This window comes from Schistocerca serialis, chromosome 1 (genome assembly GCF_023864345.2).
Source record: "Schistocerca serialis cubense isolate TAMUIC-IGC-003099 chromosome 1, iqSchSeri2.2, whole genome shotgun sequence".
NCBI lineage: Eukaryota > Metazoa > Arthropoda > Insecta > Orthoptera > Acrididae > Schistocerca > Schistocerca serialis.
In genome coordinates this window covers 738134749-738149653 of record NC_064638.1, presented here as the reverse complement: position 1 = coordinate 738149653, position 14905 = coordinate 738134749, and the positions used below count along the sequence as shown (strand labels likewise).

General features: G+C 40.3%; 1 protein-coding gene across 1 annotated transcript in view; it reads right to left on the bottom strand.

Moving 5' to 3' along the window:
* LOC126481754 (carnitine O-palmitoyltransferase 1, liver isoform-like) overlaps positions 1-14905 on the bottom strand; it is a 151540-nt gene that overhangs the window by 18702 nt on the left and 117933 nt on the right. The window contains exons 4-7 of the mRNA XM_050105712.1: positions 13723-14014; positions 11898-12019; positions 8661-8862; positions 2526-2725 (exon numbers count right to left, since the gene is read on the bottom strand). Coding sequence (XP_049961669.1) covers positions 2526-2725; positions 8661-8862; positions 11898-12019; positions 13723-14014 — 816 coding nt within the window. The remainder of the gene's footprint in view (positions 1-2525; positions 2726-8660; positions 8863-11897; positions 12020-13722; positions 14015-14905) is intronic.

The window sequence follows — 14905 nt, the reverse complement described above, 5'->3', positions numbered from 1 at the left end:
GGCTCAATCTGCAGAGACGGTACATTCTTCCAATGCTTTGGAGTTTCCCAGTGAGGTTGTTCCTGGTGTCACGGTTTGGGAAGCGATCGGGCATCTCTTCAGGTCAAGGTTGGTAGTGACAGAGACATTTTACGGCACAATAGTCACTCACGGACATCCTGCATCTTCATGTGTTATCTCTCATGTGTTAGCATCGGGATGCCATTTTTCAACAGGACGATACTCGTACCAAATGGCGCCTGTCTGTACGAAACGTCTACAGTATGCTGAAGTACTCCCGTGGCCAGCAAGATCGCCAGACCTGTCCACGATAGAACATGTGTGGGGCCAGATCGGACGTCAACACCGTCCCAGTGCCAGTGACCAAGAATCAAGGACAAGTATGGCTACCTTGCTGGCCGTGGGAGTCATGGGACAAAAGAGGAGGAGGAGATTAACGTTTCACGTCGGGTCGACAACGAGGCCATTAGAGACGAAGCGTAAGCTCGGATTAGGGAAGGATGGAGAAGGAAAGCGGGCGTGCACTTTCAAAGGAACCATCCCAGCATTTGCCTCAAGCTATTTAGGTAAATCACGGAAAACCTAAATATGGACGGCCGGACGCAGATTTGAACCGTCCTCCCTGCTAAGCACTGCGCTACACCGCTCGGTGTTACGAACCTGTTTGCCTCAGGAGATGATACAACTGCTTTTTGACAGCCTTCCCTACAGATTCAGTGCATGCATACAGTCCAGGAGGGGTGGAATGTCAAACTGATGCGTGGGCATATACTGCCGAGATCTTTTTAAATCTGACTCGATTTTATAATCACTGCAATAACATCACGTACCCTATCAAACCGTGAAGTTTCACTTTGTTTCCTTCTGTCTCTCTCGGTGCCTCACTTTTTTTGTCAGACAGCTTACTTCTTTGCCGTTTTCCACGGTGCACCAAACCAGCCGCAAGCTTGAAACATGAAGTGAACCACTACATGGAGAATTCGACTACGTTTCGCCTTAAGACACTAATTCCGTTTTTGTAGTTACCCTTTACATTAGCAATAAAATGTCTGGTCAATTTGTTCTGAACAGGGGACTGTTCTTATAGTGCTTTTTCCTTCTAATTAAAAATAATAATATTCTGCGAAGACAAAGCTGTTGCCTTACACAAAACTGTGACGAGCAACAGCAAAGGGATCCCACTCGTACTCTACGCCATTGTCCGAACCGTGAGAGTAATTCCATCATAGAGAATCTTCTTTTAAAGATGACATCATGTTTTCTTCTTCCTGTGTTTTCAGTGTTTGATTTAATCTGTCACGAGTGTAGCTGCATCACCTAGCATCACCTACATGATTGTCGTTAGAGCATAATCTTGCACCTGATTCCTAGGAACGGCCGCGATACATGGCCCACTCATTGATACTGAACTCTGCGCCACTATTCTATATGACTCGAGACAAATGTAAGCCTCACTCCCTCACGATTGCAGATGTCGCTCCCTTCTCCTGACCTTCTTTAGCTCAGTTAGCGCACCAGTCCTTACGACGTCTATGTTCACCATTTCGCAACTGAAGTGTTACTGTCCTATTTGGACCATTGCAATCAATATTGTCTTATGTTGGTGATTTTACATGCAATTGTATTATTTCGCATTTTAAGGTAGAACAAGGCATACGGTAGTTAACTGGTGATTCAATTCACAAATATATGTCTTTTCTTACCCGGTCGAGTTTTGATGAGCAAAATTCTTGCCATTACTTGGATTCTCACAGTCTACATAAAATCGATCGCTAACGTCTCATTCCGAGATAGCAAATACACGACATCCATAGAAATAGGACTCCGCTTCAGTTGCGTTCTGATTACCAAATTAGTTGTTGTTCTAGTGACATTTATTTTCTGGATCTTCTAAAAAGTAATAACTTCTATTAATTTCGCAAAATTTTGATAGGGAATGACGGAAAGAACAGTAGGATATGATGTCCCGTCTACGATGGGGTCGTTGGAGAGAGGGACACAAGTTGCGGCAGAAGGCGATGCAGGAGATGTACCGCGTCCTCTCAAACGAACCATCCCAGCATAAGCTGTAACAGATTTAGGGAAGCCGCGGGAAATGTGAATCCGGATGGCTGTGACGGGATTTGAACCCGACTCTTTTCGGATATGCAAGACCAGTGCCTCGTTCGTTAAAGTTTGGTAACTGCGTTTGTGTGATTAATAGTACTTTAATACAATAGTATGAGATCAGTGATTTATTGTCTCAAATATTTAATACTTACATTCATCCAATTTAATTAACAGAATCTGCAAAAACAATGTCATGACATTCTAGACCGAAATAGAAATATATCTGTGTCTTCAATATGGCAACTGTCCTCGGAAGTATAGTTATCAAATAAAGATAAAATGTATTACAAAAACAGAATGTAATGTCCTGGTCACAGCGATTGTAAATAACAGGAAAATAACTTCATGTCTTGCGCTATTCTGAAACGAGTATTCTATTATTCATCGACAATAATCACCACTTAATTATTACTTACTGTTCAATTTCGCATGGCTCAAGAATTCGTCCGTTGCAGTAGACGACCAGTTTGAAGTAACGTCCCTGATGATACACAACAACGTGGTCTGAATCTTCGTAATGTACAAGTCTATCTGTTTCTTCTCCTGGTACTCTTGTCGTGTTGAAAAGTTGCATATATTGCGACGAACACAAGGGAATGACTCGTTGAATCAGAAGCTGTGAAAAAAAGAATGTATTCGTTAGCGTAAAAAATAATGCTGGCAGGGCGACAGTCCGTAATACATTTAGTTCTTTGCGAGTATTCCATTACCAGGTTTTCTTCTAATCTGGTACTAGACACAGAAAATGTAAAATGAAACTATAATGTATCGCAGAATGGTTGCAGCCGCTATATTTCCGAGGCAGACACCGCCAGCATCATCTGGCGTTCTGGGAGCACTTAGGTGTCGAATGAGGCAGAAACAGATCTAAAACAGTAACTGTCTGCTGCATCTGTAGTGTGAGTACCACACATCCTGAGTAAATGCATTTTCATGAATTCCAATGAAAGTATCAGACACAACTGAAAAAATTCTTACAGCCGCTTGCTGGAGCCGCTAAGCTCTTAGCGACCATATGTAACACGGTACGCGAAACATTTTAAGCAGTCACAAGCTATATGTTCCTCTCCGGAGCGGTCGCAGTAGCATATCTGCGAATAAGAACTTACATTAACGTTACGATGTAATGACATGTCATAATTCGTGCAGGCATTTGAAATTTATACATAATAATTATGACTAAGTCAAACAGACTAGCAAAGCAAAATGGGAGCAAGATAATCATTAGGTAAGTGGATACTGGAAAGTCATATTTCAGAAGTGGATGGAAAAAAGAAAGAGAGAAATACTAGAGATATTTAAACTCTTAAATTTCATTAGCAAATGGTGGCAGATCCTGCTTAATACGCGGTACAAAGGGATAACATTCAAAGTCAACAGTGCATTGTGATTCTTGCAATTCAGGACCATGGGTATGTCGACTTGAAGCATGAGAGATTGTTTTTCATTAAAAAAATTTAAAAAATAATATGCTCACTTATCCGTAATTTTTTCAATCTCCAAATCACCAACCCACACTAATTATACCTCTCAGGTCATAACTTGTGGGAATATAGAGTATAAAAACTGAGCGAAAGTCTCATCGACGAAATCAGAAAGAGGTCATGCGACATCCACACAGAACAACTGACGAAAAACCAACGAAGATACAGATCCAAAGAAAGAAGACAAAAAGGGGGTAAAGTGCCAGCCTAAGGATCTAAACGACTCGCGTTCGTTCTCAATCAGTCCTCAGTTTTTGTGCCAGTCATTACTTCTTTCGCCTCTCACAATGTCTATTAATGTGAAAAATACTGAGCTGCACCTTGCATTTCAGCAAAATTAATTTAATTATCACTGAGAGTTAGGTTCATTCAGTGCGTCACCTGCGTAAGTATTGTTCAGAGAAATCGCCGCTGCTGGTTCCTTCAGGTGAAAAAAAAAATTAAAAATACCGGAATAGAACAATTCTTCTTTGTTTGTTTTGACATGAAGCAGACGTGTTTTGTAATCAAGAAAATTTTTTGACAAGCAATAGTGATGAACCAGTGCTTATAAGAGGAAAATAATGATAATAAAAAACCGGGTGAGTTCAAAACAGTCGCCTCTACTAAATTATTCACGAGTCGTCCCTATCTGTTTTATGTTTCAGGCTTCACCCGTCTAGTATCGCCGATTTAACATATTTTTAGGAGGAAGTTGTGTTCTCACACTAAAAATATATTGTACATGGTAACCAAACAGGGGCGGAACAGCAGTCATCGGATGTGAAGTTCTTGTGATTTAATTAATGCGTTCATACAATTTTTGTAATGGTTTGTACTAATTCATATAATGTAATTTCATGTTTAACCAGCACAGGTGCATCTAACCTGACGAGTACAGAAAAACGGTAAACGACCTAAAGGTGAGAGGAATGAATTAAAAAGAAAAAAACCAAATGTACGCAGAGAGCAATGCCAGTAAAAATTAGTATGTGGCGATTACTCATCAGCTGTATTATAGGTTTTCGCAAGGTAGTAATTTGATAGTTTACTAATTAATAGTTTAGTTTTTTCTTTGGTTTACCTTTGGAGCAGGATAGACCCCCTTTCGGATCTCCGGACGGGGCTACTCAGGAGGACGTCGTTATCGGAAGAAACAAAACTAGCGTTCAACGGATCGGGGCATGGAATGTCAGATTAATAGGGCAAGTATGTTAGAAAGTTTAAAAATTTAAATGGATAGTTTAAAATTAGATATAGTGGAATTCGTGAAGTTTGGTGGCAGGAGGAACAGGGCCTCTGGTCAGATGAACACAGGGTTATAAATACAAAATCAAATAGGGGTAATGCAGGAGTAGTTTTGATAATGAGTAAAAAAGTAGGAACGCCGATAAAATAGTATGAACAGCATAGTAAACGCATTATTGTAGCCAAGATAGACACGAAGCACACACCCAGTACATAGTACAAGTTTATATGCCAACTAGCTCCGCAGATGAGGAGGAAATTGAGGAAACGTATGATGAGATAAAAGGAATTATTCAAATAGCTAAGGGAGCCGAAAATTTAATAATCATGGGGGACTGGGATTCGACAGTGGGAAAAGGAAGGGAAGGAGAAGTAGTAGGTAAATATGGAATGAGGGAAAGGAACAAAAGAGGAAGCCGGCTGGTAGTATTTTGCACGGAGAACAATTTAAACACAGCTAACACTTGATTTAAGAATCATGAGAGAAGGTGGAAGAGACCTGGAGACATCGGAATGTTTCAGATTGATTATATAATGGTTAGAGATTTAGAAACTACATTTTAAACTGTAACACATTTCCAGGGGCGGATGTGGACTCTGACCACAATTTATTGGTTATGAATTGCAGATTAAAACTAAAGAAACTGCAAAAAGATAGTAATTTAAGGCGATGATATCTCGCTAAACTTAAAAAGCAGCGGTTGTAGAGGGTTTCAGAGGGAGCATTAGGGAACCATTGACAAGAACAGGGGAAAGGAATACAATAGAAGATGAAAGAGCAGCTTTGAGGGATGAAATAGTGCAGGGACCAGAATAGGGAAAAAGACGAAGGCTGATAGATATCCTTGGGTAATACTAGAGATATTGAGTTTAATCGATGAAAGGAGAAAATATAAAAACGCAATAAACGAAGCGGGCGAAAAGTGAGATCGACACGAAGTGCAAAGTCGCTAGGCCAGAATGGCTAGAGGAGAAATGTAAGTATGTAGAATCATATATTCTTAGGGGTAAGATAGATACAGCTTACAGGAAAATTAAAGGGACCTTTGAAGAAAAGAGAACCACCTGTGTGAATATCAAAACCTCAGGTGAAAAACCAATCCTAAGCAAAAAGGAGAAAGAAGAAAGGTGGAAGGAGTATATAGAGGGTCTATAAAAGGGCGATATACTTGAGGGCAATATTATGGAAATCGAAGAGGACGTAGAGGAAGATGAAGAGGGAGATATGATACTGCATGAAGAATTTGACAAAGCACTGAAAGACTTAAGTCGAAACAAGGCCCCGGGAGTAGACAGTTATCCGTTAGAGCTACTGATAGCCTTGGGAGAGCCAGCCATGACAAAACTAATCCATCTGGTGAGCAAGAGTTATGAGACAGGCAAAATACCCTCAGACTTCAAGAAGAATATAATAATCCCGATTCTAAAGAAAGCAGGCGCTGACAGGTGTGAAAATTACCGAACTGTCAGTTTAATAAGTCACGACTGCAAAATACTAACACGAATCATTTACAGAAGAATGTAAAAACTGGTAGTCCTTTCTGAAAGTATATGTATGACTGTAGCCATGTATGGAAGTGAAACGTGGACGATAAACAGTTTAGACAAGAAGAGAACAGAAGCTTTCGAAACGTGGTGCTATAGAAGAATACTAAGATTAGATGGGTAGATCATGTAAATAACGAGGAGGCACTGAATACAAAGGGGGAGAAGAGGAATTTGTGGTACAACCCGACTAGAAGAAGGGATCGGTTGGTAGGACATGTTCTGAGGCACCAAGGGATCACCAATCCCCAGTTTTGTACTGGAGAGAAGAAATCGTAGAGGGAGATCGAGGGATGAATACAGTATGCAGATTCAGAGGGATATAGGTTGCAGTAGGTACTCGGAGATGAAGAGGCTTGCACTGGATAGAGTAGCGTGGAGAGCTGTGTCAAACCTGTCTTTGGACTGAAGACCACAAAAACAACATAGGATTAGTGCCTGGAAAGTGCTACTTAAATTTCCTATGGCTTTTGTGAATGCGTAATGGGGGATCTGGTATTCTAGAGTGCCCGTATGGCTGTGCACTGATGGGTTATTTCATATAGGATAGCATCAAACTGGTAGAGCGAGAGCCTAAGCACGGTTGTCCGCTGCTAGACTGGCCAACGTATATTATTGTGGTATTGACTCTACGCCCACGTTTTTCTACCCAGGGGGTAAATATTTAGATTCTTAAATTAATGTAGATTTTTCGTGTTGTAATTCTTTTGCTGTGTGTGTAGAGACTTCCCTTTTTTTACGATAATGGCCACTGAAGAACACTTTGCCACGCAGTTGCCGCAATTAGAAAACCCTTGCTGAGGGGCTAAACACTCTTAACGCTTCGCAAAAAACAACAGGCGAGAAGATTGCTACTACTGACGAGATAGCAGCTTCTCAAGAAACTCTTAAACAGAAGGAAGACGCCTGGTCGTCAAACGAAGCCGAAGTATTGAAATTTAAAGAACAGACAGGTAAGCTCAGCAAGGAGTTAGTAAACTAGACCGAGCTGCAAGACAAAACTTCCCGGAAATTTTGGAGAAAAATTTCGATAATTGGGGCAAAAATCAAAATATTAGGCTTGATGAATGGTGAGTGAGTCAACAGGAAGGCCTAAAAAAGAACCTCACGGGAGCATTTACCAACAAAACGAGGGAATTGAAACCTTGATTGATGAAAGATTAAATGTCAAATCAGCAAACTTGGAGACTGAGAAGGTTAGTGAAGTAAGGGTCCTATCTGATGAAGTATTTATGTCTCAGTGATAGGTACAAAGTGATCTGAGCGCTGTGCAAGCGAAAGTTAGCACAGCAAAATTACGAGGCCCAGACGTTGATGTAGACAACATCCCCGTTGCAGGATCTAAAGTGGAAAACCTGTGCATGACACTTGCAGATCTCCACGCTCAACTCGAGCGTGCAAATTCTGTGCATGCCGAGATCGGAGCGCCATTACGAATAAACCTGGGAGTGGAATTAGCTGCCGGCCGTTGTGGCCGAGCGGTTCTAGGCGCTTCAGTCCGGAACCCCGCTGCCGTTATGGTCGCAGATTCGAATCCTGCCTCGGGCATGAACGTGTGTGATATCCTTCGGAACAACGTACACCCAGTGTCTTTCATTAAATCGTTTCCTGGTGTTTTGTCTAATTAACGGATTGACGAGCAACAAATCCAGTTTGTCGCAAGCCAGTTACAAGGTGAAGCCGCTCTATGAGCAGTGGATGTCGCAGAAAGATACCAAGGTTATGCAAACTTTGAACAAGCGTTCTAGTTTAACTTCTCATGGTCGCCGATCACAGTTATGTGGAATTTTTTAAAGGACATAATATTCGCCGTTGACAGTACAAATTATTTATTTTGCCACTGCTATATTGGCCTTTGGCCCAGTTCCAACTAGTACTGCAAAAGATCAGGCATCAGCACATGAAAGACTTCAAAATCCTCCGACATGTACACATGTCATCGTCAAAAATAAGCCTTTTCATTGCAGAAGTACAGTAACATCAGACAAATCCGAAAAACTCTATTTGTCGTGAATGATGTAAGTTACGTTAAATGTTACCAATGTTAACATCCTTCACCTAAATTGCTACAAGTCAATGTTCTAACACACTGTTTACATGTGTAATGTGTAATACGTCTAAAAAAATGATTAATAGGAGTTTTCCGCTCTGTTATTTAAGAATGGTACGTTTTGAAAACAGTGTAGACATTGCTGCCGCTTCATAACATATATACCAAGAAATGTACCAAGAGTCGATGATGAACTTCTTTACGCACTTCCATTCATATGTAGTTTTATTTGGAGCATTACTTACCGGGTCTTGCGTCTGGTATAATATTTTCTTCTGACTTTTCATAAATCTGTGGATTAGCATTCCAGCACGAGCGGACTGCACGTGTGTTGGATTTGCAAGGATGAGGTCGATGCCATAGTAATTTGAATTGATGAGTATTGGAGCGCGGCAGCGCAGGTAGGCGTATTCCTCCCACCAGTCAGAGACGTAATTTTCGGATAGCCTTAAACACAGATAAACAGAAAGCCTATAGCACATCTTGTAATCAGCATTATATTACAATTTTTAAAAGAATCGTATTTTCCTGATAAATTGTTATATTTTTTATTTTGTTTTAGCCGGTACTAGGGCCTGCTGATTTCAGTCTTTCAGCCACTAAATATAATTATTACTGGTCCTGTTTCTGCGTATATTCATTATATTTACATGAAAGGTGAGAACAGAATCACAATCTCTTGTTTCTGTCTCTTGAAAAATGTGTGTTATCTCTGAAGAAATACTGTTGAGTACTGGATTAGCTACCTATTAAAAATATTGTAACCTCTGTGTATCTCTCAGAGAGCAGAGTCACACAATAAGTATTCAGAGTGAAATTCTAGTTGTATCAAAGCCAAGAGATTGCCAGGAAGTGCTAAGCAAATCCAATAGATTACTAGCAAGTACTAAAATTTCCATTTGATTTATTTTATTTTATTTTACATGTCTAGTTCTGTATGACCAAATTGAGGAGCATGTCTCCAAGGTAATGCAACGTGTCAGTACATGAAATTACAACATGAAAGTAATAGCAGGTAAAATAAAATGTTTATGAACCCAAAAAAAGACAAGCCATAAGTTTAAGTAAACGCAATCAACAATATAACACCGGAATCAACTTAATTTTTCAAAGAACTCCTCGACAGAATAGAAGGAGTGTCCCATGAGGAAACTCTTCAGTTTAGATATGAAAGAGCGTCGATTACTGCTAAGATTTTTGAATTCTTGTCGTAGCTTATTGAAAATGAATGGAGCAGTATACTGCAGACCTTTCTGCACAAGATTCAAGGAAGAGCGATCCAAATGCAGATTGGATTTGTGCCCAGTATTAAATGAGTGAAAGCTGCTACTTCTTGGGAATAAGCTAATATTGTTAACAAGAAACGACAGTAAACAATATATAGAGAGGTCAATGTCAGAATACCCAGAATAGTGAACAGGGGCCGACAAGAGGTTCTCGAACTCACACCACTTATTGCCCGAACTGCTCGTTTTTGAGCCAAAAATATCGTTAGAGAGCGGGAAGAGTTACCCCAAAATATAATACCACACGACATATGCGAATGAAAATAACCGAAGTAGACTACTTTTCATGTCGAACGATCACTTACTTCAGATACCGCTCGAATAGTAAAAATGCCAGCATTAAGTCTTTGAACAGGATACTGAACGTGGGCTTTCCAGGACAGGTTACTATTTATCTGATCGCCTAGAAATTTGAACTGTTCAGCTGCACTAATCATATGCCCATTCTGTGACATTAAAACGTGAGCCCTGTTGAATTGTGTGTTACAAACTGTAAAAACTGAGTCTTACTATGATTTAGCGTTTGTTTAGTTTCTACAAGCCATGAACTTATGCCATGAAAACCATTTGAAACAGAGCCAATGTTGCACACAACATTCTTTTCTACCAAGCTAGTGTCACCAGCAAACAGAAATATTTTAGAATTGCCTGTAATACTAGCGAGCTTATCATTTATATAAATAAGTAACGGGAGCGGACACAGCACTGATCCTCATGGCACCCCCATTTGACAGTGCCCCACTCAGAGCCCACATCACAGCCCTTCTCCACACTGTGAATAACAACCTTTTGCTGTCTGTTGTTAAAGTAAGAGACGAACCAATTGTGAGCTACTCCCCATATTCCATAATGGTCCAACTTCTGGAGCAATATTTTGTGATCTACATAATCAATCGCCTTAGTTAAATAAAAAAATATGCCTAGCGTTCGAAACCTCTTGTTTAATACATCCAGTACCTCACAGAGAAAAGAGAATATAGCATTTTCAGTCGTTAAACCACTTCTAAAGCCGAACTGTACATTTGATTGCAAATTATGTGATATAAAATGATCAATTATCCTCACACACAAAGCCTTTTCAATAATTTTAGCATACACTGATGGCACAGAAATAGGTCTAAAATAATCTACATTACGCCTTTATCGTTATTTATAAAGCGACTTTACTACTGAGCACTTTAATCGTTCAGAAAACTGACTATTCTTAAAGGAAAAATTACAAATATGGCTAAGTACAGGGCTAATGTATGCAGCACAGTACTTTAATATTCTGATAGGCACTCCATCATATCCATGGGAGTACTTAGTCTTCAGTGATTTAATTATTGATTAAATCTCCCCCTTGTCAGTATCACAGAGGAATATTTCAGACATCAATCTCGGAAAGGCATTTTCCAAGAGACTTACACGATTCCCTGTAGAAGCTAAGTTTCTATTGGATTCACCATCAATGCTCAGAAAATGATTGTTGAATACTGTACATATATCTGACTTACCAGTAACAGAAATATTTTTACTACGAACTGACTTTATATCGTCGATCTTGTGTTGCTAACCAGACACATCCTTCACAACTTACCATATGGTTTTAATTTTATCCTGTGAATTAGCTATTCTGTTTGGTACCACATACTCTTTGCCTTCCTAATAACATTTTTAAGCACCTTACATGATGTAGTAGTGTTTAAATTACCACTAGAAATAAATCTTAGTACAGAGAACGACAACTGCAATTCACAAAACACCCATCTAGTTGTGAAACAGGAACAATCTGTAGATTATATACAGCGAGCTCATTCGAAATATTTTTTAGTGAGTAATTAAGCAGAGTAGCCTGTTCAGACCTGAAGCTGGACGATTTGTAGGGGCTATTATACCCTGTCCAGAATTAGATCTGCTTATATCTTTAGTGTTTTTGCTCATTGGAGCTCTTACTGAAGGTGCATTTCGAAGCTGCATAGCTTGATGTTATTCCCACCGAATTTTTTGAAAAAAAGTTACACATTCGCCGTTTTTTCGATAAATAATCAGTACTGCCTTTTTCAGCGCTCTAGGTTAGATACGTTATGCGTGTGATAGTCTTCTGCATTATCAATGTAGAAATTACTGTGAATATAATAACCTTTACGAATATGTTATTTATTTTTTGGATACAATAATTAGGCAATATAACTTAAATCTGTGGTTTCCACTTACCATGATTTCGCCATTAGATATCGTTGAAGCTTTGGCCCTACACCATTCTCAAACTCGTAAGCTAGTTTCTCGATTAGAGCGTAATGTACATCATCATAGAGTGGACGGACAGTGCGGAGATACTGTAAACAAATTTAACGAAATTTTTTCAGACAAATGTCAACGTTCATGCTGATAACATAATTAAGATATCTATTTCTAAGGGAACATAAAATAATGCATGTAAATTGTGTGGTACACGATATAGAATAGATAACTGAACTTTCATTGGATATTATTTGTCTCCATCCTAGTCGCTTACATATTTTAAACATGATGTCACACGCAATCCATAGCAGCAGATCGTGATGGTGTGTTGTCCGAATCACACAGTTCTCCATCGTCACAGACTAGTGTGGAAAGTATCACTTACGTATTGTACATTGGTGCTGCTGCTGCTAGTGGCGACCGGGTAAAGCTTTTCGAGTTTATTTTATGGTAACAACCGAACAGTTACTCAGTATAAAGCACGTGGTTGTCTCGTAAGAGACCACCTAATAACTAAGAACCACGCCATTGACCTGGGAAGATCCTTTAAGACTGTGCACCCGTATTCGGGTATTTACAGTGCAGGAATATTAGGCAAATTCGTCCTGGACTTAGAGGATATAGAAGCAACTAATAAACGACGGAAAATACAAAGAAATGGCGTTCTAGAAGTTTGTGCGTGTTGTAGCGTGGGGTTCATAGCGGAAGTCATTCGTTTTCACCCTCTCCCGTTTGCTGTATTCTAGGTGGAGTACATTTTCTAAGAACAACGCGTTACCCTCCGATATGGCCATTCGATTGGGACTTGGTAGCAGAGCAGTAGGAGGAGAAACATTTTGCAACCCGTCCGACAGAAGTTGGTGTACCTGAGACAGCACCAACTTTCACCATCATGTCACTACGTTTAGATTCGAACTAATGGATGACGAGGGAAGTAGGTACGAAAGTGACTGTAACAAGCGTTCATTATCTGTAATTCCTTGTGAATTTTACATAAAATTTCTTGGATTGTCACCCTTGACATATTGCAACATCTTAATCAAACGGCGATTAAAATATCCTGAGAATGTCTCAAAAGTTAGTTATGTTATTGTAAACAGCGGTGCTGTCTTCCCAGATACCTGCCAGGTAACTTTTAGTTGCTTATCCATAACAACAGCATATAAGGAACGGCGTAGTGTGTCTCACTTTTGACTTAAGCAATCCAAATCACTTTCTTGAAGTTCCAAGCTGAGTCAGTAAAATGTGCAAAAGCATACTGTCCCATACACTCTAATGAGTACTTTGGTGGAAACCGAAGGCCCGAAACGTCTTGCTCAACTGCATTGTTATCGAGATTTAAGAAGAAGGTGGTAGAATGAACGAAAACGTAGCTTTTATAACAAATCTAAAATATCGCGAACTATTCTAAACAAGAAACGACTACAGATTTTTCATTACAAATGGTTGTTGGCAGGTTGCAGTTGCTGATCTCCTGCTGTAGCACAACTGCTCATCGAAAATCGTACGTCACGAGCAATGCGACCACAACTTGTTGTTGGTGATTTTTTACACTATGTAAGACCATCTGGTGATGAGCACACAGTTGACCATTTTCTTCATTGACCATCTTTCGTTGTCTTCAGTTCACATTCTCGCTCAACTTCTTATTGGTAGCAAGAACGGCTTTCTATCGGAATTATTTCTCTTGGGCAAAATTCTCTCGACATTCCTTCTAATATGTGACGAATATTGTTTGTACCCTAAAGCGCAGCTTTGTCTTTAGTATGTATCTGAAAATTATTCCGATGTAGCTTACCCGTTGGAGGGTGTCACGCAGCGCTGGCACAGGTAGCTTGGGCAGCACGCCTTGGTAGCTGCACAGCATGGGGCGCTGCTTGAACGTCAACGCCTTCAGCAGCGCGAACCACAGCTTCGTCGGTAGCGACAGCTTAGAACCTCCTTCTCGTTCGTAAATCCAGCCCTTGTAGACTAGGAGGGCGCTCAGCGAGTAGCGCACGCTCACCACCATTATCATCCACAGGACGAGTCCCAGCATCAAACTCGTCAGCGTTTTGCAAGTTCTTAACTGCACCTCATCCTCACGGCATCTACACGTAAAAAATAAATATGACAGAATAAAACTAGAAACTGAAACTAATTGAAACAAATGCACAGCATACACTTTTATTTTGTCCAAGCTTGACAACCGGCCGCTGTGACCGAGCGATTCTAGGCGCTTCAAAAATGGCTCTGAGCACTATGGGACTTAAAATCTAGGGTCATCACTCCCCTAGAACTTAGAACTACTTAAACCTAACTAACCTAAGGACAGCACACAACACCCAGTCATCACGAGGCACAGAAAATCCCTGACCGCGCCGGGAATCGAACCCGGGAACCCGGGAACCCGGGCGCTGGAAGCGAGAACGCTACCGCACGACCACGAGCTGCGGACTAGGCGTTTCAGTCTGGAACCGCGCGACCGCTACGGTCGCAGGTTCGAATCCTGTCTCGGGCATGGACGTGTGTGATGTCCTCAGGTTAGTTAGGTTTAAGTAGCTCTACGTTCTGGGGGACTGATGACCTCAGATGTTAAGTCCCATAGTGCTTAGAGCCCTTTCAACCATCTACGCTTGACAAAAACATATTTTCGAAACAGCTAGCTATCGAATCATGAGACCGCTTCCTCAGGAAAGCAACTCACGTGTACACATCGGACGCGATAGGGTATACTTAATGACCGACAGGGTACAGTGTCCAAATTTCGCACTCTTAAGGTGTCCTGCCTTTTATCTAAAATCTGACAAGGAGTAATAATATGGGAAAATTCATAAAACAATCATGAAATATTAGTAAACAGATTTTGCAATCATTAGGTCATAAGAAACGAATAAAAAAACAATTATTAATAAAACGTGAACATAGTAACAATTTAAATTTTTTACGAAAGTGTTCTTTATTTCGTCCCCATAGTTCGTTGGTAAGAAAACGAAAAAAAA